General features: G+C 43.4%; 1 protein-coding gene across 5 annotated transcripts in view; it reads left to right on the plus strand.

Annotated features, from left to right (window-relative positions):
* Positions 1-18,282, plus strand: part of GRID2 (glutamate ionotropic receptor delta type subunit 2) — a 696,754-nt gene extending 678,472 nt beyond the window's left edge. For 3 of the 5 annotated variants that reach the window (XM_015276600.4, XM_420483.8, XM_046940760.1), the window contains 2 exons: positions 11,445-11,685; positions 15,606-18,282. In XM_015276600.4, coding sequence (XP_015132086.1) covers positions 11,445-11,685; positions 15,606-16,028 — 664 coding nt within the window. In that variant the 3' untranslated portion in view covers positions 16,029-18,282. Of the gene's footprint in view, positions 1-11,444; positions 11,686-13,264; positions 14,145-14,392; positions 14,648-15,605 lie in introns of those variants that run through there. The other 2 variants (XR_212218.5, XM_040699600.2) reach the window with 2 other exon arrangements.
* The last annotated feature ends 6,847 nt before the right edge of the window (positions 18,283-25,129 follow it).

The following is a 25,129-nucleotide window of genomic DNA, read 5'->3' on the forward strand; positions in this document are numbered from 1 at the left end:
TGTTTATCCCCATGTGCAGCCAATGTCCATGAGATGCACTGAAGCATGTGTCCTGGGTCTCAGAGTGGTATCTCCTGGAGCTTGTTTCTAGCTATCTGCAGGGTCTGACCTGAAGCATGTGAAGAAATAGTGATTGGAGCCAATAGGCTGGGACTGCCTGGAGGTGGTAACCCAAGGCTGTGGCCATGGTCAACCAGGGGAGGGCTTTGCTGCATTGAGAGCCTTTGGATGCTGTCTCTGGTGCAGGGGCTGAGCAATGGAGCTGGCCACCTGCTTGCTCAGGAAGTCACAGTTAATGCACTCTCACAGCTTTAGCCTTTTCCACCTGTCACGTAATCTACCAGGCTGCTCTTTTGCCTTACCTTATCTTTTCCCCGTTTCTTAGGAAAACGTATTCCCAGTGCAAAAGGGGACAGGGAGAGGCCAGGCCGAGCTCACCCTGCTTGCACCACTCACCTGAGGCGTGCTCTTGTAATGCCTGCTGCATGGTCCTGCTCCTGCTTCCTCTGAAAGCAGAGTAATGCTCCCCATTAATGAAAACACTTCCAAGATCAAATACAGTCAGAAAATTAACATGGCAAACTCCTGAAATTAGTCTGAAGTTATGACAACTTCCTTAAAGAAATTCTCCTGTGAGAGGAAAGACACAAATATTTTGAAAGGCTCACAAGTTAATGCGATGATAAATGCTGGGATCCTACTTTTCAGGCTGTTCTGCTTTCCCTGCCTCGGGGCTTCAGTAAGCTCCACTCCCAGCAGTGGTAACAGCTGCTGGTGGCAGGGGAGAGCTCCTGTGGCGTTATTTATGGCAGCTCTCTGAGCAAGGACAATGATGGACGGTGTCTCATCCTGCACAGCTGTGAGCTTGCAGCATGGAGACAAGACTGATCAGTGCAATCCTCATTTTGGTCTGACACAGAGCTAGAGAAAGGTGAGCTGGCTGGGTAAAAGCAAGAACTCCTCCTTTGTCCTCAGCAAATTAACTTTTATTTCCTGGAACTGGGAAATTAGGGTTGGGAAAATCACCCTTCTTTCTCTCCTGCCGGACAGCTTCTCAAGAGAAGCAGGGCTGGTCCTGATTGTCCCTCTGCACTTGTGAGACTTTGTATATGGCTCGTTCATGCCTCTCCTCTACCACTCTGCTTCTGACTGCCATGGACCCTGGAGACAGGGCCTCTGAAGGGACCTACTTGCCACCAAGCCTGCCCTGCAGTTGATGCAAGTAGCACACAGCAGTGCCACAGCAGCTGGTGCATCACAGGCTCTCAGATGAGCTGCTTCTGTGGGAAGAAGGGAGCTGGCTTCTCTGTGCTATCAAAGAAGCTGCAGAATTGACCTTGTGCCCTTGATCTTGAAGGAGATATGCATAGATGTCTGAACAGCTCGCTGGCTTACAGAAATTGAATCTCAGTGCCAAGTCACTTGGTTTTGACCTGCGCTATAAAATTGTTAAATTCCCTACAAAGCTATCAGCTCACTTCAGAGGACAGTTGATAGAATACACCTGGGAATGCAGCACACTTCATTTCTGCAGTTATTTGTTTTAGCCACAGCTCATCTGGCACCAAACATAGGAAAGCACTGGGTACATTTTGTAGTGCTGTGCAGTTAAGGCTGGCAGTGCATTCCGTCAGCAGCCACGAGCTATGGCAGGCTGCACAACCAAACCCAGCCCAGCAACGTGCACAGGAGGATGCTATGGGGGCTGTGTTTTCTGAGAGGGAGGGCAAGGTTCATCCACCAAGTCTGGATGGCAGACAGTGCACACCTGCAAGGGGAATTGGTCATTTTGTGAAGAAATGGGCAGCAGCTGCAGTAAGGCTGGGTATCCGTGCCCATCATCCAGTCTGAATGACTGTGAAAAATTTTTGCTTCTCTTGAAATTGCAGAGTTGGTTGGTCAAGATATTAAACACTTGTAGGCCATATGTTATGTGTCTGTCATTGTCATGTTGTATGTTTTTTTTTATGTCTTATTGCCCTGAGCTGAGTGCAACGTAGTCAGCAGGGCAGATAGTAATAAACTGGTGTGGGCCAGGAGGCGGGGCGAGGAACCTCATAAAAGTCACGAACACTGAGAAAGAATGAAAGGCTCTAAGACTGCAAAGCTAAATGCTGAATTTATGTTATTTTTAAGAATAGGATTTAAGAAAGTTGCTCCGTTTAGTTCAAAGGACTTTGGTAATCATGAAAAAGATGTGACAAAAAGAAGGCAAGATTCCTCATGAAAATCACTAAATCTTGATGGAGTGTTAAGTGCTTTAAAAGCATGGAGGTGTTATATATATGTGTATATATAATATATATATACTAGCCTGTGCTATTGCTCTGTTAGGAATCAGATTTATTTTTTTTTAAATATTCAATTTAAAAATTAAGGTTGAGTTTTCTCCTTGAAACTTTTCCTGCTTACATGATTTGTAACTTTTGTTTGTGTGTTTGCTGTTGAAGGTAATTGTTGACCACTGGAATAATAGGTATATGGAGCATTTGAGGGGAGTGTTCTTGCAGGGGGCCAAATCATAAGTTCTTCATAGATTTATTTATGTAAATGTACAACTTTAATCTTCAGGCTACATAAACAATGCACACTTTTTTGTATGGGTGCGTGCTTGGTTTTGTCCAAAGTGAACTTACTTATTTGGGTAGGTCTGGGGGCAGTCAGTGTGAATTTTTTATTCTGTACTCTTCCTTGGAGCTGATGTTTTTCAGATTTGCTAGAGCTTTGCTGATCTGTGAAATGCTTCTGACTGAAAGACCTGACGTGGGAAGGTTTCTGCGTATCTTGTGTGACAGATGCACCTTGAATATTAGTACCTTTCCATATCTTACTCTATGGGAAAGTCTCAGGTCTGATCTGGATGGATTAGTCACAAAGAAAAGCAGTTATTTCCTGGTGCTTCAGTCTGGGCTGAAGTTTCTGACAGGAAACTCAGCTTTCCTAGCGGCCTTGCTGTGAAACTATTTTGCCCATGAACTCTTTTTGCACTGAACAGCTTGTATGAATAATGTTGGCCTACATTTGAAGGGAAAGATAGGTTCAGGGTGAAATGTAAAGCTTCAGATCCTGCTCATCCCTTCTGCCCTGCTCCCTCCAAGAAGCAAAGGCCATGCAAGGCCATGAGTTTGTCTCCAGAAAAGGATCTGTGAAAGACTTGCTTGAGAGAACAGATCAGATTCACAAGTGCTATTTTCAGAGCATTAATACAATGTATGGGATTCCTTAAACTACTTTGGTCAAAGGATCACTTGGCATGGGTTCTCCTTTGTATAACATTAACTGACCTTACAGTTTGATCAGTGTGCAAAAATACGTATTTCAAACCCAAATGTTAAAGCGTGAGTAGGAATGGATATGGGAAGCTCTCACTGCTATAAGCAAGCAGCTAGGGGTTAAGTGCCTTTAAGATACTTTGAAATGTCAAATTTCAGACATAAAATATATTGCTGTGATTTGATTTTCAGACTCTATATTTATCTGTCTAGTTTGTCGCGCTTTCTCGACATCTCTGTTCACCTTGGAGATAGCTTTAAACTCTTGATCTGTGTTCTGTTAATCCAAATGATTATATTTAAATCTAGCTGTGTATATCGCTCATTTAAAGTCTCTAAAAGAAAATTCCAAGTTTCAGGTTTTTGTTTTCAAGGGCTTAAAAAAAGCAGCGAACAAATAGCTGCAAAAACTGAAAATAGTCAGCTGTTCATTTCATTAGTTTTGCTTATGTGAAGACCAAATGAATGTCTAATATTCAAGTACTATCTAGATATCTTACTTTAAAAACAGGCTGTTCGAGACAGTCAGTTAACAGGACTTGGTGTGACTGCTATGTATTCTGCTTCTAAAAATGTGGACGGAGGTAGTTTGTATAAGACTGGGGCTTTGCACTGCCTGAAGCATAACTCCAAGCAATGATGATCATTTCCAGATTCTTTTGCTGAAAAGAAAAATCTTTGCCTGCATCCAATAACCCAAATATCACAGTGTACTTATGGATGATGCTGACATTTTAAAAGACCACCTAAGGTGTTCACTTTCCAACTGTACATATGCCCCAGGTCTTTGCAGGATTTACTGCCTTTTCCTTTCGAGCTCTCCTGAGTCTTTTGGGCTTTCTTTCTTTTTGCTTTTTATCAAATCACTGAAGCCCAACTTTGATATTGGCAAAGATCATATTGTCATAGCTGTAATGAGTGCTTGTCTTTTCAAGATAGCATAAACACATACAAAACACAAAAAATGAAGTTTGCTAGTCATTACAACTCTTCAGGTTAATCATGTTAGTCATTTGATTTCATATTTAATTGCTTCTTAGCTGAAAGTGAGGCTTGCATATTCAGTCAGCAGCAGGTCAAATTCAGCAAGCGCCTCTTTATCCTTCTTCATAGAATCATAGGATAGCTCAGGTTGGAAAAGGCCTTAATGATCAAGTCCAACCACAACCTAACCATACTACCCTGACTCTACCCTCTGCTAAATCATGACCCTGAGCACCACATCCAAATGGTTTTTAAAAACATCCAGGGATGGTGATTCAACCACCTCCCTGGGGAGCCTATTCCAGTGTTTATTCTTGTAGGACAATAAGCATGTGGTCCAGACAGAAGCGTTAGTCCTTATGTGATCCCATTTGTCCACAGAAAAAAAAGTCTATAAAAGGTAAACATTTTAATATTTTCTTTTCATTATCTCTAAATAAAGAACTGCTGACTGAAAGGGCACTTTCCAAGCTTTCTGTTTTTGGCTAATCCAGCTATTCTGTACTGATTTGTACACAGAAGAATATCGCTTGCATGGCAGCCTACTCAGAAAAGCTGTGTTCCTCAGTGTTCTTTATGTTGGTCTCTACTGTCTGCAAGTTGTTGGTGAAACTCTTACTGATTTCAGACATTGAGGTCTCCTGATTTGGTGTGAAATTGTCAGTTATGCCACTTCTGGAAAAAAAAAAAAATAGTGGTCTGCTTATATCCAGCTAGAGACCTGTGAGTCAAGTCCTCAGATTGTATGTACGTAATTGTATGGTCCCCTTATAGTCAGAATGTCACTTATGGCAGCCTTCCATTTTGTAGAAGCAGGATCATACGGAACAGCTTGAAGAAAGTAATTTTAGGATGGACCATGATCTCCGTGCTCTGGTAATTGCACAGGGTGGCAGCTGACCTTTGTGTCTTATGGATGACTTTGCAAATGGGGCTGCTTGCAAGATGGCATTTCCTGGTGTAAATGGAGGAGAGGAGGCAGAGAACTGTCCCGAGGAGCCTGCTAATGCCTGCATTGCTCCTCTGCAGAAGCCACAAGCTGCCCCATCCAACCCTGCACTCAATTGGATTCACTTACTGTTGGTCTGTGGTAGTGAAAGCAAGAGGAAAATTAAGCCCCAGGCATTCACGTGGCCTATGAAGTACATCATCTCCATAAAGCTTAGTATCTGTCATTTTTCAAGTAATTTAGCAAATGATCTAGAACAGGACTGGGATACAGGTAATGTGCAGGAAGCAGTATACCTTGAAAGTACATTTCTTTGTTTTAATAAGGTTGGCAGCATACCGTGACTTGCCGTAATGAATTAATTTGGTGTTTACCGTAATAGCTTTAAGCTTAATTGAACTCATATTTGTGTCTGTCTGTAGGTGTTTGCTTGTCATTTAGGATTTATAAATAGGTGCTAATACTTCTGTTGCTGCTTTATCCCAAGCAGGAGGCGTACAAAAGGTCTATGACAAAAGCTCATCTCAGACTTTTTTCATAATTAAGTTAATAATAATTAAAGTTTCTGAATTGTTAGTATTTAACAATGCCACATGACCTGAGCAGAACTGTTGTAGTGAACTCCTTAAGTTCCAGCACAACTGCCTAATAAATATAATTCAAATTGCATTTCTTATTGCTGCAGGTGCTGTTTCACTTCAGCATTCCTTATTTGGGAGACTGTTTGTTCAGGTTTAACAGATTTAAGTAGTAACAAGTTCACTAATTTGAACCCAGTAATACTAATTTATGGGGATCCAAGTCATGAGTGCTGTCTATTCTGAAGCTAACGGTTTATTGCTGAGCAAAACCAGAAGGTCATCTGCTTTCTCTCTTCAAATTATTTGAGATACAAATCCTCAGTTCTGAAGAGCAGGTCTGTTTTGCCACAGCTTCTTCTGTTGTACCTGTTAGGGGAGATGTTTGTTCTGGTTTCTGTGAGGTATGAAGGTGGCTACCTGCTCTCTCTTGTGGGGTGCAGTTTGGTGGGGTTTTGATCTGCTCGGAGTCCATGCCAGAAATAAGTTTCACAGCTGGGCCCAAGGGCACTCTTTTGCTGGGCATAATTGTGGGAATGGGTGTTGAGGGAACACAGCTTCATCTAATCTGGCAGCCCAAGCTGCATTTGGCTGGTGTGAAAAATTTCCTCTTGTGCAGCCTGTGATTGGCAGCTCATCAACACAGTGGCTTAAAAATAAAATGAAAGCACAGAAAAACAGGAAGCAGACTCTTCAAAACGAGCATTTCCAAAGGGATATGGACAAGCTTGAGAAGTGGGCCCGCGTGAACCTAATGAGGTTTAACAAGGCCAAGCGCAAGGTGTTGCATTTGTGTCATGGCAATGCTGGATTTGTACAGACTAGGAGAAGATCTGAGAGCAGAGCTGTGGAGAAGGACTTGGTGGTCCTGGTGGACAAAAAACTGGACATGAGCCAGCAGTGTGTGCTTGCAGCCAGGAAGGCCAACTGTATCCTGGGCTGCATCAACAGAGGAGTGATCAGCATGGTGAGGGGAGGGGATTCTCTGCTCTGCCCTCCTGAGGCTCCATGTAGAGTACTGCACCCAGGCCTGGGGCTCCCAGCACAAGAAAAACATGGTTCTGTTAGAGTGGGTCCAGAAGGCGGGGTGTGAAGATGATTAGAGGGCTGGAGCACCTTTCTTACAAAGAAGGGTTGAGGGAGCTGGGCTTGTTTAGCTTGGAGAAGAGAAGGCTCTGGGAAGACGTCATTGTGGCTTCCAGCACTTAAAAGAAGCTTATAATCAGGAGGGAATTTTTACATGGCCTGATAGTGACAGGACAAGAGGGGATGATTTTGAAGTGAAAGAGGAGAGGTTTTAGACTGGATGCTAGGAGGAAATTTTTCATTCTCATGGTGTTGAGGTCCTGGTGCGGGCTGCCCAGAGAGGTTGTGGATGCCCCATCTCTGGAGGTGCTCAAGGTCAGGTTGGATGGGGCACTGGGCAGCCTGACTTGGTGGGTGGCAACCCTGCCCATGGCAGGGGGGTTGGAACTAGATTATCATGAAGATCCCTTCCAATCTAAGCAATTCTATGATTCTGTGATTCTTATCTACCATTATCAAGACCTATAATCAACACAGTAGCAATGACCTCAGCCTCAAAGTGTTTTGTTCTTCTTGCATTCTCTACCTTGCATGCTCTCCTGGCATCACCTCAGCCTGCCTGGGGGTGAGCACAGATACCACTCCCCTCTTGCTTTCTCCCTCAGACATTTACTTCTTCACTACACGTTTCCATACCTGCTCCATCTCTGGACTGTGTTTTGTGGTGATTTGGTACCCTTTGAAAGGTTTAGAAATGGCTTACTGGGTAGTGCAGCTGAGGCCAGACAAACAGCTATTTTGGGATGAACCCACCAGCTCCATAAAAGCTTAGGAGCTGGATTTGGAGTTTTTTGCTTATTTTATTTTTTTTTTTCTTTCTTGACTGCTCTTTATCTTTTTATTCTGTATATTTGGGCAAGAAAAAATCCCACAGGACGATTTACCTACTATAAGTGAATACAGATAAATCCTTTACTCTCCTCAGCAGCTTTATAGCTGTAATATGATGCAAACAGGATTTGTTGGGCAGCAGAGGAATGACAATGTTTGTTGGCACTTGGTATAGAATCTAAGTCAGGGCTTTGAGCATCAAAGCAAGGCCCCAAGGATGAGGCCAAAATAATGAAAATTCATCTTAGCTCAGCAAGACAAGAGGGGAACTTAATTCTGCAAAGACTTAGCCCCAGATCTTCCTATGAAAGGCTTTGGCGCAGAGCTTTTGCCCAAGGAGTGCAACTCCCTGCTAGCTGCTGGAGAAGTCACTGGAGCTTTTTTAACCATCATGATCCATGTGCAAGCACCGAGCGCTCCCAAAAGCAACCCATATGAGTTACCTGGGAACATCCCGGGATCGTGTGAACAGTGATCTCGCTGAAGCTATCCCTATGGTTAATATGCCCTTGTGCAGGCAGATGATACTTGGTAACCCTTGCCATCTCAGACTCACTGCTTGTTAATGGCCTGTTGTGTCTTTTGCTCCTACTTTTAGTTCAGAATAAAATAGCAAAATCAAAAGCCAGCGTTGTTGGAGGCCCCAGAGCAGAATGCGGTAATCTAGGTGGGTAATCTAGATGGGGTCTCACAAGAGCAGGATAGAAGGGGAAAATCACTTCCCTCAACATGCTGTGAACTGAAGATCTAATTAAAGTGTACGCAGATTCCATTTTTTTCCTCCTTTAGTGTGGTTTAATAAATTCACTTCATTGCCTTGCAAGATGCTAGTGTAACAGTTTGCCTGCTAGAGAAAAATATGCGAAGATCTATGCTCTATAAGAAAGCTTTAAAGGTCACTTTCTTTCAGACAACCGAGATTATTCTAACATACAGGCTCCTTGCATAAGCTCAAGACCATGGTATTTTGAAACAGCAGGAAATCGTTTTCCCTACTCACTACTTTCCACCACTACTTGCTCACATTTAGCAATGGCACTCCATGCTGTATGCTCAAAGGCGCCAGGAGGAAAAGTTCAGATGTAAGAAGTTTGGACTTGGCAGAGAGAGGCGCTTGCTGGACATTATCATAGCTGTTAGTGTATCATTATCGCTCATTGCATTTAGTTAATGCGCTATTATTTTAGTCCCTTATTAAATTTGAAAATCAAATATCAAACTGATTGTGGCGTCTGCTGCCCAACAGGTATCTGATTAGCTTGGGTAGGGCACCCAGCAGGAGCTTCAGCAACAGCACAGATCTTTGTGGCAAGACTGCCATCGTGTGGGAAGCTTCTGCAGCATGCGTGGGAATGGGGCCTTCCTGCTGCGCGCCTGCAAGAAACTTCCCTTCCTCACGTTATTTTTCGCAGCGTTTCGCTAAAAGTATCGTTTTCATTGCTGAAAAGGCGCTACAAAAACAGGGGTTTCCCTACCTAGGAAAACGTGGGCAGCGCTAAATCTTCCTAACGCTGTTATCTTGGTCCCACAAAATGTCTGAAATCAGATACGAAGTATTTTCTACATCCGACAGAACCAGGACCTCCTGTTTCATCCACGTTAAGGTTCATATAGTTGAATATGAATATTCATGCTCTCATAATTTCTCTTCATGTGTAGTTTATACTTCAACAGCTGTTTTCAACTGCAGCTTTACGGGTCTTCGTTATAAAATTTCAATTTCTTGAGGTCTTTCCTGTGGTTGTTTAATTACTGTCCCTGGTTTCTGTTTCTTTTTTGCTGTTGTTTTTCTTCAAATAATGGAACTTGCATGTTACATCTATAAAGAAAATTGCTGATCGTTACCAGGAGTACAATTAGGAATAAATCTCTGTTAAGGAACAAGCTGAAGTTCGGTGTTTTATGCAAATGCCTATTGTTGAAAAGATGTCTTGTGTAATCAGGAATTAAAGTGACAAGTGAAGAATCATTTAATTAATGAGAATAGAGCAATCATTTAGATGGTTCGTTCTATCACTGACTGAATAGAAGAGACAAAATAGCCCTGCTCGGGGATTAGAGCTCCTGCTGAAAGAGAGGGAAAAAAAGCTCCAAAATGTTGTTTGGTGACTGCCTTATGTAGTTAGTATAGCAGCTCCTAAGTATAAAGAAATATATGCTGAATGTTTGAGATTGCACACTGAAAATTAATCTTCTGTTACCTTTTAAGAATTTACAGAAGATTTTTGTTCATTAGAAATGCTACCTGCTGCCCTTGTGAATGTAAATACTTGGGCCCAAGTATTCCCCTAAGTCCTATTGCAGATGCCAGAGGAGTGAGACCTGGAATTACAGAGAATTATGACTGCAAGCAGCATATTCCATAATGCAGATCGGCATACGAATCATGTTCACAGTTGCAGAGGAATACTTCTGGTAGCAAGGGACCTCTGGAGGTCTGTAGCCCGGCCCTCTGCTCAAAGCAGGCCCAGTTGGGTCAGGTTGCTCAGGCAACCTTTGAATAGCACCAGCCACAGGGATCCCACAGCTCCTCTCTTCCAGTGTTTGACCTCCCTCTTTGTAAAGCATTCTTCTTTTTATCTTGTCGGAACTGCTCATGCCCAAGCTTGTCCCTTAAAGCAGAACAAAGAGTCTTCGGTCCTTGACCAATCCTTGCCTCCTTTGGAAGCTTCAGGATGTGCAATTTCCGACAGCAGCATCCCAGACTGCTGCTGGTTTGCGTGCACTTGGATTTTTTTGCATGCTGTGTCCAATGATTGCACGAGTGATTGTTTGCCTTCCAACGCTGAAATGAAAAACAAATTTATTATGTGACGGAAAACATTCGTTTTGTTTTATTCCTTTTAAATGTAATCACTGAGTTCATTATTTTGGGTAATCAGAAGCACCCAGCTGCCACTCGAGGCACTTCTGGATGCTTGTTTAAATAAAATAAATAATTAAAAAAACCTCAGGAATTTATTGAGATTAATAAACGAACCAAATATGAAAATCTTCCAAACAAAATTTTTGTCTCTCAAACTGCTCATCCCACTGGAAGCCTAGCAAAAAACCTAGCCCTTGCAAGCTACCCAGCAAATCCTCAGCAGCAGGCTGGCTGTGTAGGTACAAGGGCAAGTGAGTTCCACAACAAAGAACCTTCCCCTGGAGATTTCTTGCTAGCAGACTGCATTTTCCAGGTGGGCAGGAATAGTTTAGGTCGTCACTGTTTGTAGCTAAAATGGTTCTGCTCTGCTCTCTCCAAAGCAGCGGGTAGGTAACCAGGTAATGATCAGCTTGCAATAAGGCAACATGTATCCTGTGGTACATCTAAAACTCTGTTTATCTTTTTCTGTCTCTTTTTTTCTGTGATTTGAAATGTCTGTTCTCCAACTATTAAAATCCAAAATACAATTTTCAAGTATCTTGCACACTACAGAAGTCGGTTGCTGTAGTCTGCAGCAAAACCCAGCTAAGAAAATAAAGTATATTACATCAAACATTTTCATTCGGGGTTTAAAGAGACCGGTGGGTACTTTTGTTCATCTAGTGTAGAGCGTGGGTATCCATATGCTCAATCCTAGACACAGTCCTATATTCAAGCTGTCTTTTCTGCTAGACCAGTACATCTGGATTCTCCAGCTGCTTGGCCTTCCCAGACACACAGCAGGATGCAAACACTCAGGTTATGTCCTCGTGCCCTTGCACTTCGAGGCCGTCTCTGCTGCCCCAATGTAATCCCTGACTTTTTGCTTTCTCCTTAAGGATTCTGGAGCTGCAACAGAATGGTGACATGGACATACTGAAGCATAAGTGGTGGCCAAAGAACGGTCAATGTGATTTTTACTCATCTGTGGATACCAAACAGAAAGGAGGTGCCCTGGACATAAAAAGCTTTGCAGGTGTTTTCTGCATTCTCGCCGCTGGGATTGTCCTATCTTGTTTCATTGCAATGTTGGAAACGTGGTGGAATAAAAGGAAAGGCTCCCGGGTTCCATCAAAAGAGGTATTAGATCCTCCATTTCTCCTGGGAAGTTTTCATGCACCATAAACGTTGTTGTCATGAATTGATAGCCTTTAGGGAAAAAGAATCAGAGAAACTTCCTTAGCTTCCTAATTTTAAGGTAAATGCTATTCCTCAAAATCTCTTTAGCTGCTCATTCTAGAAGAGCTTTAAATAAAAACAATGTATAAGGGTGATATGTAAATATGTACCTATTCTGAGTAAAACACAATCGTTACTTGTAGAATAATATATTAACACATCATTATTTAGTACGTTGTTGCCATCAGTGAGAGTTAATCCTCACCAGCAAGGTTTCTTGGGGTTTTTTTTGCTTTCTTTTTTTTTTTCCTTGCAAAATATATCCTCCAGGCTCAATGGCTGAGTCTTTTAAGACAGATTCTCAAAGTTTAGCCCTTTAATCAGCTGTTAGCTTCTTAAATAAGCTTATCTTGATTTTTCAGATCTGTTGAACTCTTGGAACTTCCACGAACTTCAGCTGTCATTATTTAATCTGAAGTCCAGGGAAGCAAGAGTAATTTAGATTTTGCAGATTCAGGCCAACCTTATTTCTGAAATCTATTACAGCCTTTTTTTAGACAGTCCTAGACGGAAAAATGGGGGAGATATGTCATCTTATACCAGAGATGAGTTTGGTTCTGCACCTTCCCATGGTAATCCGCTTGTCCCTTTGCCAGCCATCTGAGCCTTATACAGTCTTACAAAAATTCCTTAAGTCTTTTAGCTCTACAAACCACTAGAAAAACATCAGGAAAATTGAAAGTTACTAGAATATACTTGGCAGACGTGCCCAAAGAGGAACTAAATATGAATTATATAATACAGCACTATTAGTTATGCCTGTTCTGTGTAGCTTAGACTTATGTTGTGGGGTATTGCTGTTAATTTGTGTTCAGTGGTCTCACCTTCTCTGCAATTTCTCCTTTGTGTTTATTCTTGCTAATCTAATGCTGTGTAATCAGGCAGGATTAATTACACTACCTAATTAGACAGCATTGACACTGATGTTAGAATACTTAATATCTTTCCTTGCCTGTTTTAATTCCCAAGCTTTTTTTGTTAATGATCTGGACCAGACCATTATTAAAAGCGAAAGAAAATCTCTAGTCTTTAATTGGCTTTCCCAGGACTGGGAACTGTCTCGTTTGAACTGGTGAAATTCCAGAAAGAAAAAATAAAATTTACAAGCTTGCTGTTTACCCAGACTCTTAGAACATCATACTTCATATTTATTTGGTACAAAACATAAAAATTAATACCAAAGGAAAAGAAAAGAAAAAAAAAAACCAGCCCAGATACTTTATATAACTATAAAGTTTCCCATTTCAATTTTCAAACACATAAATTTTAATGTGTGCTTTCCATAAGTGGTATAATTTGGCCTCCTTTATCTTCTTCATCAGCTTAGCATTTAAAATTGCATCTCAAAGCTCCGTTGAAAAGCTTGGCTCAAAACTGAGTTTAACATGGACAAATGTGCTGAATGTCCCCACTGTCCTGGATGTGGGGGTCATTCAGCGAAGAAATACATCTTAACTAACTTTCTTAAAATTCATTTTAGCTTCCATGAAATCCATTGGCTCTTCCAGGCCACTAGTCCCGAATCGGGGGTCAGATTGGGCCAATTTGTGGTCAGCAAGCCAACCCTTTTTCCTGGTGGCTGCCATCTGGTGCTCCAGAATGCAAGCATTTATACAGAAAAAAATTGTCCTATGGTTACGAAGATAACATTTCGGTCGCGTACCAGAAGTAATCCATTCAATGATGTCTGCCTGAGTCTGCAGACAGGCTTAAACAGTAGCTCTGAGAGAAGTATGAACTGGCCCAGTAATCTCAATGGGAAGTTGACTCTGAAGCCTGATGATAATTTAAATGTGAAAACTGCTGCATATTTCACTACTGATCACACAAGAGAGAAGAGGAAAGATCATATTATGGAGATGTGCACAATCTTACTGTGAGTGGGTCTCATTTTGGTGTATCAGTTGGGTGGAGATTGGGTTGTGGGCTAAAGCATGGGAGAATATCACCGCTTTATTATATTTTTACTGGTCTGACTCTAGCCCCAAATGCATCTCAGAGAAGAATGAAGAATATTCCGAATAACTTATAGAGGCTCAGAAGTACTGAAATTCAGATTGGCATTTGAAATTACAAGGTGTTCATGTGTTTTTCAAAACTACAAAAAAATGAAATAAAATAAAGAATTAGGACTGTCCCATAGAGACATAGTCATGACTTGCACGTGTTAAAGGAGCCTCTGTGTATATTTTTAAATGCCAATGTGGCCCCAGTTCTTCTGCATCCACATGCAGCTCCAAACATTTTAAAGGAGAGAGTTTGGTGAATGCGTTTGGTTTTGGTGTCACCTGTGTGGTTGTTATGTGCATCCATGTCTATGTCCACATGTGAATAAACTACAGACAGAAAGTTAAGTCCAAGAAATGAGCACTGCGTTTATTCCCCTCCCATGATGAGCTCACCTGCAAAGTCCCTGTGGTCAGCTTGGTTTCCTCTGGCAGAGTCCTGATGCCCTTTTCCCTGCCCTATACCCTGCAGTTTGTCTCACTGTCCCCTGTCTCAGAAGGGAGCTGCTCCCTCAGTCTCACTTGAGTTGGGCTTTTTATTCAGTGTGGTACTGGTGCAAATATTTGATGATCCTTTTTGCTAAGAAGATAAACTCCTGCAGTTTGTTCTAGGTGGAATGTTCAGAGTGCTTGACTTCATTCCTAGACAAAGGAGGGACCTAAAGCCCATTCTGTATACTAAGAGTTTTGCCATTGATTCAATGAGCTCTGGATCAAGCCAGTCATTGAATTGCAGTAATCGAGTCTGGAAGCCATCAAAGCACATCTATCGGCCGCCTTATTGCCCTCTGTGAGGTCCTAGAGTGTGAGATATTTCTAGTGGCCTGGAAGAGCCAGTAGATTTCACAGAGATTAAGGTAAATGTTAAGGTTAGTTGGAACTGATTTTTGTTCTGAATGAGCTGTGCTGCCTAGACTTGAGAGAATACATTCCTTTATACGTGTATACATAATGCTGCTTTGCATTAAGCTTTGCAGTTCAGTAGAAATAAATGTGTACAATAGGTGAAATACAAATAGGTGATTTATTGGGTCACACAGGACATTCTTCTTTTTTAAATTCCCATGCATTTAAAATCTCAGTTATAACAAAGAAGCCTCTCTAATGGAGTTCACTGGGCTTAAGAAGGAAAAAGGACAGAGGTAAGAGGAGTGATGCTTTGTTATAATAAATCCTCCAGGCTGCCTTCTCACACAACAGCAGCGTAATTCCAACTGAATCTATGGAATTGCTTCTTTATAGGTAAGGAGAGAGCTTTTGACATCACAGTTTAAAATCATCTGGTGTGCTCCTTCCTGTGTGATGTCAATGAGATGCCAGTGCTTGGATTTGGGCCTGGAAGCTCAGCTTTTCTATATTATAAAAGCAAAAATCAACCTGAGAAGATTTTAGCCCATCCTTAAGCCCTGAGAAAATGAACACTAATGAAGAAGAAGTCTGGCCCCTCAGAGTCCCTCATTTTGTCATTCAAATTTAGTCATCATTTAAGGACTGGCATCATCCCAGACATTTGAGGTGATGCTCTGTTTTCATTCTATGAAGAAACCTATCAGTAGCTCTTGGAATTTTGTCATTCAGACACAGGGTTTGAAGGCAGATGTGGGAAAGGGTCTGCATGATTTTGTTTTAGCTCATGCAGCTTAAGGAGGTGGGGATGTTTACTGGTGATGCTTAGAGCTGCCCACAGCTAAGAGGAAGCTTTAGTAAGCGTGTATTTTGTTTACCAAGCAGTTCTGATTGCACTGTGAAGCTTCAATCCTGCAAAAAACATGGCGGTGGTGGTGAGCGGTACATCTTGTTCTTCTCCTTCCCCAGGATGACAAGGAAATTGATCTGGAACACCTCCACAGGCGCGTGAACAGCCTCTGCACAGATGATGACAGTCCCCATAAACAGTTTTCCACATCGTCGATTGACTTGACCCCGCTGGACATTGACACTTTGCCCACCCGTCAAGCACTGGAGCAAATCAGTGACTTCAGAAACACTCACATCACCACAACAACCTTCATACCAGAACAGATCCAGACGCTGAGCCGCACGCTGTCTGCCAAAGCTGCTTCTGGCTTCTCCTTCGGCAGCGTACCCGAGCACCGAACTGGCCCTTTTAGGCACAGGGCACCAAACGGAGGCTTTTTCAGAAGCCCCATCAAAACAATGTCATCTATCCCTTACCAACCAACTCCAACTCTGGGGCTGAACCTCGGCAGTGACCCAGACCGAGGCACCTCCATATGAGCATCAGACCGAATTTCTTCACTGTTTCTTTTCTAGGACTCCCTTTGCAAGGAGCGGCTGTAATGTTGTGGGACTAACATGGATGTAACCTTTTTCTTTTCTTTTCTTTTTTTGTTTTTAAAATTTGTTGTTGGGTTTTTTTTTTTTTTTTTCCTTTATTTTATTTAAGAAAAGAATCAGGATTATTAGTAACAACTCCTCCTCTTCTCTGCTTTCTCAGTCTGGTCTCCTCTTTCCTTTCTCTCTTTATTCTCTTTACTACTCAAGTCACTTATTCTTTCATTTATCACCACGTTAGGTTTTGGTTACTTCAGGCTTTTCATATACTTAAATATAGGAAACATGGTAGTGATTAATGCATAAGAAAACCCTGAGGATTACTTTACAGAAGGGCATTGGCTCCTCCTCCCCAACTGCCTTTTTTTACTATACTTGCAATAACTTAAGTCCTTTACATCTATTCTGCTGCGTGCGGTCAGCGCTCCACTGCTGTGTGTCCTTTTAACTGTGGACCAAAGGCAAACTCTGCAGTTTAAAAGATGAAAAAAAAAAAAAAAAGAAAAAAAGGCAAAATGGAGAAAAAAAAGAAGAAAAAAAAAAGAGAGAGAGAGAAAGCAAAATAAATGAAGTTGAAAGACCATTCAGGCCCCATTATATGAGAATGCAATTTTGTAGGATTACAAAAGCCATTACTATGCCAGTAAAGACTACAGTTAAATCTACTTTTGCACTGCAACAGTGCATATGACCTTTATGTGATTGTACAGTGTTAAAAGTTTTTCTTATGTACAGTAAACTGTATCATATGGCAGAAGCCTCTGTTGTGTTAAATAAATTAGTATCTCATACATATATATATATACATATATACACACAAGTATGTATATATATATACATGTATATATAGCTATAAAATGGCAGCCGTTGCTACTGCAATTCATTTAATAAAGCTTTAGTAAAATGTGTTGTATACAGGAAAGATGTACAGTGCAGGGGTCTTTTCATTTAGAAAAGACGGGTCGCTTTTAATGTTATTCTGACTTGCATTGTTTGCCAACAGAGCATATTTTATACTTTTTTATTAGAACATCCAGGACAATTTAAAGTTTGTACCTAGATGTAACTCATTCGATTAGGTTTTGCATTGGCTGTTGAGCATTCTATATGGCTAACCTTGATAATTTTACTTTCAATTAATTAGACAGACGGAACACTCTCTTAGGTATACCATGCTCGTGAGCAACTAATATAGCTCTAGAGAAGTTTAAACATAGATCAAAGGTTAATAAATTATTTTCCAAATCAGTACGGCTGATCAATACGATAATGGTGTTAGTGGAGCAAAAGCCCTTGAGAAATACTGATGTGGCCTTAATTATAATCACATATTGCTCGAAGGAGAAAACAATATATGAACCGGCGCTCATTTTAACCCTTTATATGTTAAGTTAGATTTAGAGGAGCTACATACTTTTTATATTAGTGCCAACTGTATAGAACAAGAGAAAGAAGAGCAGTGAGAGCAGAACCAGTGCCGGTTTTGGCACCAGCTTTTTAAAGTAACGCTGTTACCTGTTAGAAATGTAGGAAGAGCTTTCAATTTGTAATCCTTAAAGCTAAAGATGAGGCTAAGTAGAAAGCAAGCAGTTTATCCCGTGAGGTTTTTCGGTTTGGTTTTGTTTTTAATGCAGCCATACACTTATTTTAACCTAACTCATTCTTTGGCTAGGATTAATAGGAATCAACCTCTGCGATTTGCTTTAGGATAAATTAAAAGGTATATTCTTCAGACCTATTCTATTTTGATGCTAATTCTGTTCTGGGGGAGCATCTTGTACTGTCACTGTTTTTTGTACTAAATCTTCGAATATTGTCTACTGTGTAAGGCAGAACAAATTCTTATCGTGCAAAAGGCCATTTTGTTTCTGGGATAGCAAGCGTCTAAAAGCATGCACAACTTGCTTCTCCCTTGTAACATTCATGAACTCATCCACACCTCTGAGAAAAAAAAAGATAAAAAAAAAATACAATTTCTTTCCAACAAGCTACGTAGGGACATACCAGATGTTGCAGTGATTTTAGCTATTAAAGAAGAAATCTGTTAACCATGTACGATATTTAAAATAGGCCTATTTTGATGTGTTGCCTATTATACAGATACACAAAACACTTTTTGGAGGCCTCAGTTACAAGTGGCAGAGCTTTCTGTGTATAATTTGTCTAAATAATTTGTCTAATAAAATTGTTTTCTAAACTCGTGTTTCCTCCTGCTTAAACGCTGGGCACTGTCAGATTTCCCTTTGGTGGCAGGGGTCCACTTGTCAGTGTTGTGCCTACACCAAGGGAGAGGGCGGTTGAGTCTTATTTTCTAGTTTCAAAAACAAAAATACATTGGAAGGAGACCTCAATTCAGTGCTACATTAAAAAAGTAATAATAATCTGAGTCCAGAAAACATATACATCTGAAGGAAATTACTGAAAATGACTTGAGGATAAAAGGTGCCCACAGGCTACTGCCAATAGCCATGCGTGTCAACGGGCACTGAATGCCCAGCAACAGGATGTTAGAGTATATTACCATAGGCAGGGGTTCCTGTAGTCCCAAAAATGCTTGCATGATCAGAGTCCTGCTTTCAGGTTATTCCTGAGCTGTAAAGCCACTGTGACGCCATGAGAAGTGCTGTACTCCTGGCCTTGACAGATCATTCACTTTACATTTAATGTGAACTTGTCCCTGTCACTTGTGCTCCCAAACACACCTATCCAGAGCTGGGTATCTTAAGAGACACAGCCTATTTACTCTTCATAAGAAGCTAATTTAACTGTTTGTGACATTTCTCCTCCCTGTCTCTAAATAAAAAGTCAGTGAGGTAAAAGTACTGTATTAAAGACTGTCAAGCATTCCTGCTGCAGGTGGGCTGCTGAAAATACCAGCCAGCTGTGTATAAAGATTAATTGTTGGCCTGGTGATTCAGGTTATACACCCATTCTGACGTACCAGCTACAAGTGAAAAAGTGAGCAGTGGCACAAAGCATATTAAACTGGTTTCAAAGATTTGCTTGGTCGGATGGCTCTACTGACTGATGGTGAAATACCCGGAGAGAAAAAAAATGTCCTGCTGCAGCAAACAGGTGAGTGATTATAGCTGTCACTGGTCCAGCCACAGCATGATCAGAGCTGTAGCATCATGCGATGTCCTCCTGTCTTGTCAAAATGAAGTGCTGGTACAATTTCCCTCGATATATCAGGTTTTTAAGACGTGTTTTCTTTTCCTTCCACACCAACGTGGGATGCTGCAAACTGATGAGGATGTAAGGGTACCGTTCTGTGCTAGCACACCCACTGCAGCTGGGCCAGAAAGCATGCTGGAGCTTAATACCCTGGGTATGTTTGATTTCACACACCTGCGCAAAGGTGACGGGATGAAAAGTAAAGCAGTTTCTCATGTGCACACTCGTGGTTGTAAGAGATGAAAAAAAATAGTTTCCAAAACAAAAGCAGCATTGTACCAGCACAGCCCTGCTGTATTCACACTCCCTCAGTTCAGAGAGCTGTGTTTCCTCTTTGTTCTGCGGAGCTGTTTTGAAATACATGTCAACATCAAGTATCTGCTCCCAAGAATGAGTCCTGGATACTTTTTTTGTTAAGTACTGGGATGTGAACACATGCATTCATGCTTCGCATCAAGACCAGGAAGCAACAGCAAACTCATCACCATCATACCCTGCTACTTGTGTCTCATACATGTGAAGTCAGAAATCAAAGCCTCCCAAGGCAGCCTTGTGAGGGCAAAATGTTTCATGGCCTAATTAATTCCTAACCAAAAGCAATCTCTCCAAAAAGCAAGTCCCTAGGTTAATACAAGTGTGTTGTGGCCTGCCAAAATAAATACATTAATTAATTTACTAAAAAAAAAACCAACTAATAGCTAGATTTGATAGTGTTGTAAATGAAGCTGTTTGTTATTTTGCCGTTCCACAGCAATCCTTTTTATTCTACTGGTGCGTCATCTGTTTGGAGCAAGGAATATTCCAGCTATCAGCCAGTGTAAGGCTAACCACTTCCTCCACCCTCCTCAGCAAAATAAAATCAATAAAAATAAAATAAAATGGAGGTGTGGGGGCAGTCACTGAGCTCTCCAAGTAATCACACAGCTGTAGGTGTTTGCTTCAATTCCTCCTCTGGGTCATGCTGCAGCCAATGTGGCAGCAGAATAACAGTGCTGGTAGTTCAGGCTTAGCCTCCTCCTATGTGGAATAGGGAGGTTTGCTTTTGCAGCTCTCTGTGTTGCATTTCAGCCCTCCAGGTGAGTGCTTTGCAGCTGGGGAAACTGCTTCAACTGTCTACTTGCTTCCTTCTATATATAAGAAACTGACCAGCAATAGAAGTTCAAGTGGGTGAGGTCTCAGGGATGCTGTTTAACCCCCAGGTCTGGCTGCCAAGGGATGATCCCAGGGCAGCCAGAAGATGCTGCAGGTGCTTTGCCTAGGAGCATAGTGGGGAGGTGGCACATGTTCTGTATTTGCTGGAAATTAAATCAAAAAGAGGGAGTGGGCAACTCGATGAGCATGTCATAGCCCTGCTGCTGTGGGTAAACTTGTATTTCTCACCTGCTCATTTGTTTCTTGAAATACACCGTGGAGAGGTCTTAAATATTGGTTTTGAATATTCCCTGTGTATTTCTCTGTGGTGGACCACAGTAGGAGCAATCCCTGTTGATCCACATTCCTGCTAATTAATTCTCTCGCTTACCCATGGGAGAGAGAAGCAAGTATTATGATCAAAGCTCATAATGTATTCCTACACTCCAACACACTTTGAAGGAAAAGTCTCTGTGGTGTGGCAGCAACCACAACAAGAAACATGTAGTGTAGCAAGAAAATATGCTGCTCTGTCGAACAGTGCTTTGGCAACACTGAGTGGTTTGTCTCACTAGCTTTTACAGCCCTGTCTGTGTAAGTTCTGCTGCTGCTTGGTTCTCTGCAGGTTTGAGGGATGGTAGGTGATGCTTTCTTCTCATTTCTCTTGACTCTCTGCCTCAAAGAACAAATCAGGTTCCCTAAAATACTTCATACGACTCCCCCCAAAATCCTGCCGTGCTATCATAGAATCATAGAATTCCTTGAGTTGGAAAGGACCCTTAGAGGTCACCTAATCCAACCGCTCTGCAAATGCAACTCCTTTTCAGTGCCCAAGGTACAGCTGGTATGGGACACGGGGCTTTGTTCTTCCTCCACGGAGATGAAAGATGGGGCAAAAGAAGAGGTTACAAACTTGGAAATACGACTTCTGAAGAGCAAATTGATTGATGCAGCCTTCATTTTAAAGGCCTTGACAAATGCAGGCCTTGTCACATCTGTGTTAAGACTGTTAGTGTGGTTTATAGAAATGCAAAACTGATTTCTATTAGTATTTCTAAATACTTACTCTGTAAGTATTGACACATATGAGCAGCTTTGCATCCAAACTCACAGGTGGCAGGTTACTATCTGCAGTATATAGTTGCTTGCTGAGGTGATTATGAAGCTTAAGTAGAAACTGATCTGGATCACATACACAAATTCCTGTTTTGTAGGCTAGAGCTACACAAGAAAACAGAAAGGATGGTGCTTCCGTATACATATCCCCTTCACCTTACCAAGGGAGTGGTAGCCAATCAGCATGCCCCACCCCCCCAAAAAAAAGGGTGGAGGGGGTAAATCCTAACACAAAAGCACCAGACAGGAGCGGCTAAATCTGCGTGTCTCTTGCTCTCTTAGCAGTAAATCCAAGCCAGGCTGTCTCAAGCACATCTGCCCCAGCTAAGTGTTGTGTTTACCAAGGCGACTCCTCACGGCTCCTAATGGCCCCATGCAGAGGGCTGGCCAAGTGCAAGATGAGAGCTCACCCAACCCTCCACAGCCCTTATCTCTGAAGTACCTCCACTACTTCCCTGGGCAGTTCCAGTGCCTGATCACCCAATCTGTGACGATGTTCATCCTGACATCCAATTTAAACCTCCCCTTGCGCAACCTGAAGCCATTTCCTTGCGTCCCTATCGCTTGTCAGCTGAGGAAATGGACCGACACCTCCGCTACAACCTCCTGTCAAATAGTTGTAGAGAGCGATGCGGTCTCGCAGCCACCTGAAGACTAAACAGCCCCATTTCCCTTAGCTGCTCCTCATAACGCTTTTCTAGACCCTGCGCTGCCCTTCTGTGAGCACTCCTCTGGAGGTCTCGGCGCCTGCTCGGAACTGTGAGAAAGCGCAGGCGCTGCGGCGCGGGCTGCGAGCCGAGGGCCGGAGGCTGCGTCTCCCGCCGCCGCCCAGCTGGTGGCGCTGCGGCACCGCCCGGAGAGGAGGGCCCCGAGCGAGGCCGCCCACCCGCCGGGCGCTGCCGTGAGGGGCGGCCGCCGTCGCGGGGCGCGGAGCCGTGCGCGGGCGCGGTGGCCCCGGCGGTGGCGGGCGGCGGTTGCGGAGCCCATTTCCCGGGAGACGGGGCGGCCCGCGCTGCTATGCAGACGGGATAATGGCGGGGGCCAGCGCCGTGTCACCTCTTGTGTGCGCTTTCCAAAGAGGAGCCCAAGCGTGGCGAATGGGACACAGACCGCCATTGTGCCGGGGACACTTTAATAACCCACACCTACAATATCCAACCTGTTGTTCGCAGAGGGACGGCCCTGCCACGCACAACCCACCCGAGGGGCGCGGGGGGGACGCGGGGCTGGCGGCGGGCGGCGGAGGGTGGCACGCCGTGTGCTGGCCCCGAGCCCCTCGCTGCCATTGCAAGGGTGAAATGGGGCACGTCCGTAGGGCTTCGCTGCGGTTGCTGCAAGGTGCGGGGGGCCACGCGTGGTGCTCGATGGCGGCTGCCTCTGGCTTTGACGTGGGTCTCACGGAGGGGATAGAAGGGAATCCTCTCCTCGTGGGATCTCCTGAACCTTTCAGGAAGTTTCAAAGCATCCTAGAAAAGAACAGTGCCTGTGAACTCTATCGCAGGTCTTCCTCCAGCTGCGGAGCAAAGAGAACTGCAGCTCCAGGCTATGCCAGAGGCAGGGCTCGCTACAGAGAGGGCCTGCCCGAGGGCTACAGGATTCCCAATGAGCATCCCCAAGCACAGTGATGCATTGCAGGCATCAGTGCACTCTGCGGAGGCTTGCATTGTGGCAGTTGTCAGATTGGACACACAGTTAAGAAAAATAGTAATAACCCTGGTTCTACTTTACTAAGAAGTATTTAAACTTTCATTCTTAAGACTCGGGGTATCCAGCTTCAAGGAGCAGCGGACGGATGAGGATGTATTCAAAGCAGGTGGTTTTCACAGCCATTCACCCCGGTGGCTTCTAAATGTTGCGTGGTGATGGAACGTGGAGCTGTGTGGTGATGGAAGCTGGTTGTTCCTGACAGCCTCTTTGCTGTCGGGAGTTACACAGGGCTGGCAGAGGGTTTCCTGTGGATGGAGAGGTTGTTTTTTCTTGGCTGACAGGTGTTTCCTTCCTGGGTAAATACTCTGCAGTCTGGGGGGTTGATGTGAGGCGTTGATCAGCAGCCACTTGGGTCCATTCTCTTCATTTTGTCCTCTAGAGGGACTCCAAATGCATAGTCCCCACATTGTAGGAACCTTAGGGGGATCTGCTTTCCTTAGGAGACCTGCAAAGGTTGACATTTGCACGTCTAAGAAACCTCCTTCCGTTCTGGCAGAAGTAGACTCATGGCTGCTGATTGCTGAGGCAATGCTGGAAGTGCCTCAGTTTGGGATCCTGTGTTTAAGGCCCTGTATGACTCAAGCAGAGCCCACCGTTCCCAGCTCACTGCTGTGGTAATGCTGCTGGTGAGAGGAAGCATAGAGACTGTTTAAGATGTCAGATTCTTCCTTCCTTCCTCTTGCTAACATGTTTATAGCATGCAGTGCCTTAAGCAGGAGACAGTTTGTTGATGCTTATTTCAAGCAACTGAGGCAATGAACTTGTTGGTTATGTGTGTGACCACAGCCAGGCCCAGCACAGTTGTTGCTGCTGCAGAGGGCAAGCAAACTAAATCTGGAATAAGATCACTGTTAAACAGGTGAGGAAACTGAGAATGGCAGAGGTGTAAAGCCTGTGACACAAAAATCCCACGGGTCTGATACTAGTGCTTGTATTGCATTAAGGCTTTTTTGTTTTGGTTTGGTTTTTTAATTGAAAGGAAAAGCTTCCAATTCTGTGCAGGGAGTAATTGTACATCACGAATGCTTCTTCCTCCAGTGCTTAGTTCTGGGATGTATGCAGTAACACAGACCCTAATCCAGCTAATGCCAGGTCTCTGGGTCACAGTTGCTGTCAGATGCACCAACCAAACAGCTGCAGCCCTCTGCATCTCTATGGCCAGGAGGAAACGGCTCACTTCCTTCCAAACCTTCTAGGGCAGCAGCCCCCAAAACCCCAGCTTGATGGCTCTTTGTGGTTGGCTTTGCTGGCTTTCTGAAGGGCTGATGCTGAGTGACTCCCAGCCCAGTGCCCCAGTGCTCAGACACCGCAAGGACTGAGAGTGTCAAGCAGCTTCATAGGAAATGTCTTGCTGAGCGGTTTTAACTCAGAATACTTTTTAAAACAGCAACTGAAAGAAAATTATTAGTCATACTTCCATGAACATAAGGCTTTTTATTTGTAAAACATTAGCATAAGTTCTTAGTAAAAGTTGCAGCAACGTAACTAAAGGAGCAGAGCAGGCGTAGGTATACGTGCCATAGCCAAGATTTCCACACAGATGAGGAAGCTGAATTCATTATGCCCCACAATGGCCCCAGGAGGTAGCGAGTGTTGTTGCAGTGATGCCGCGCGCATCACTTGGAGGCAGTGGGAGTACACGCACGAGAACCAACTGTGCGTGGCAGGAACTGTCAGCAGGATGAGGCCCAGGGCGTGGGTCTGCACCTGATCTTTGTGGGACCAGGAAGCGGGAATTACTTTGATGGGCCCCCAAATACCCAAAGTGGATGAGGCAGGAGTGATGACCCACCCGGCAAGGTCGCTTTGCAGCACTGGGGCACATCCGTGTCCCGGGGTGGTCGTGCTGCCCATGGGTGGGACAGGGCAGCCTTCAAAGGTGCTGGAGGCTGCAGCAATGGGGCAGCTGGGGTTTG

Source organism: Gallus gallus, chromosome 4 (assembly GCF_016699485.2).
Source record: "Gallus gallus isolate bGalGal1 chromosome 4, bGalGal1.mat.broiler.GRCg7b, whole genome shotgun sequence".
In the NCBI taxonomy this organism is placed as follows: Eukaryota; Metazoa; Chordata; class Aves; order Galliformes; family Phasianidae; genus Gallus; species Gallus gallus.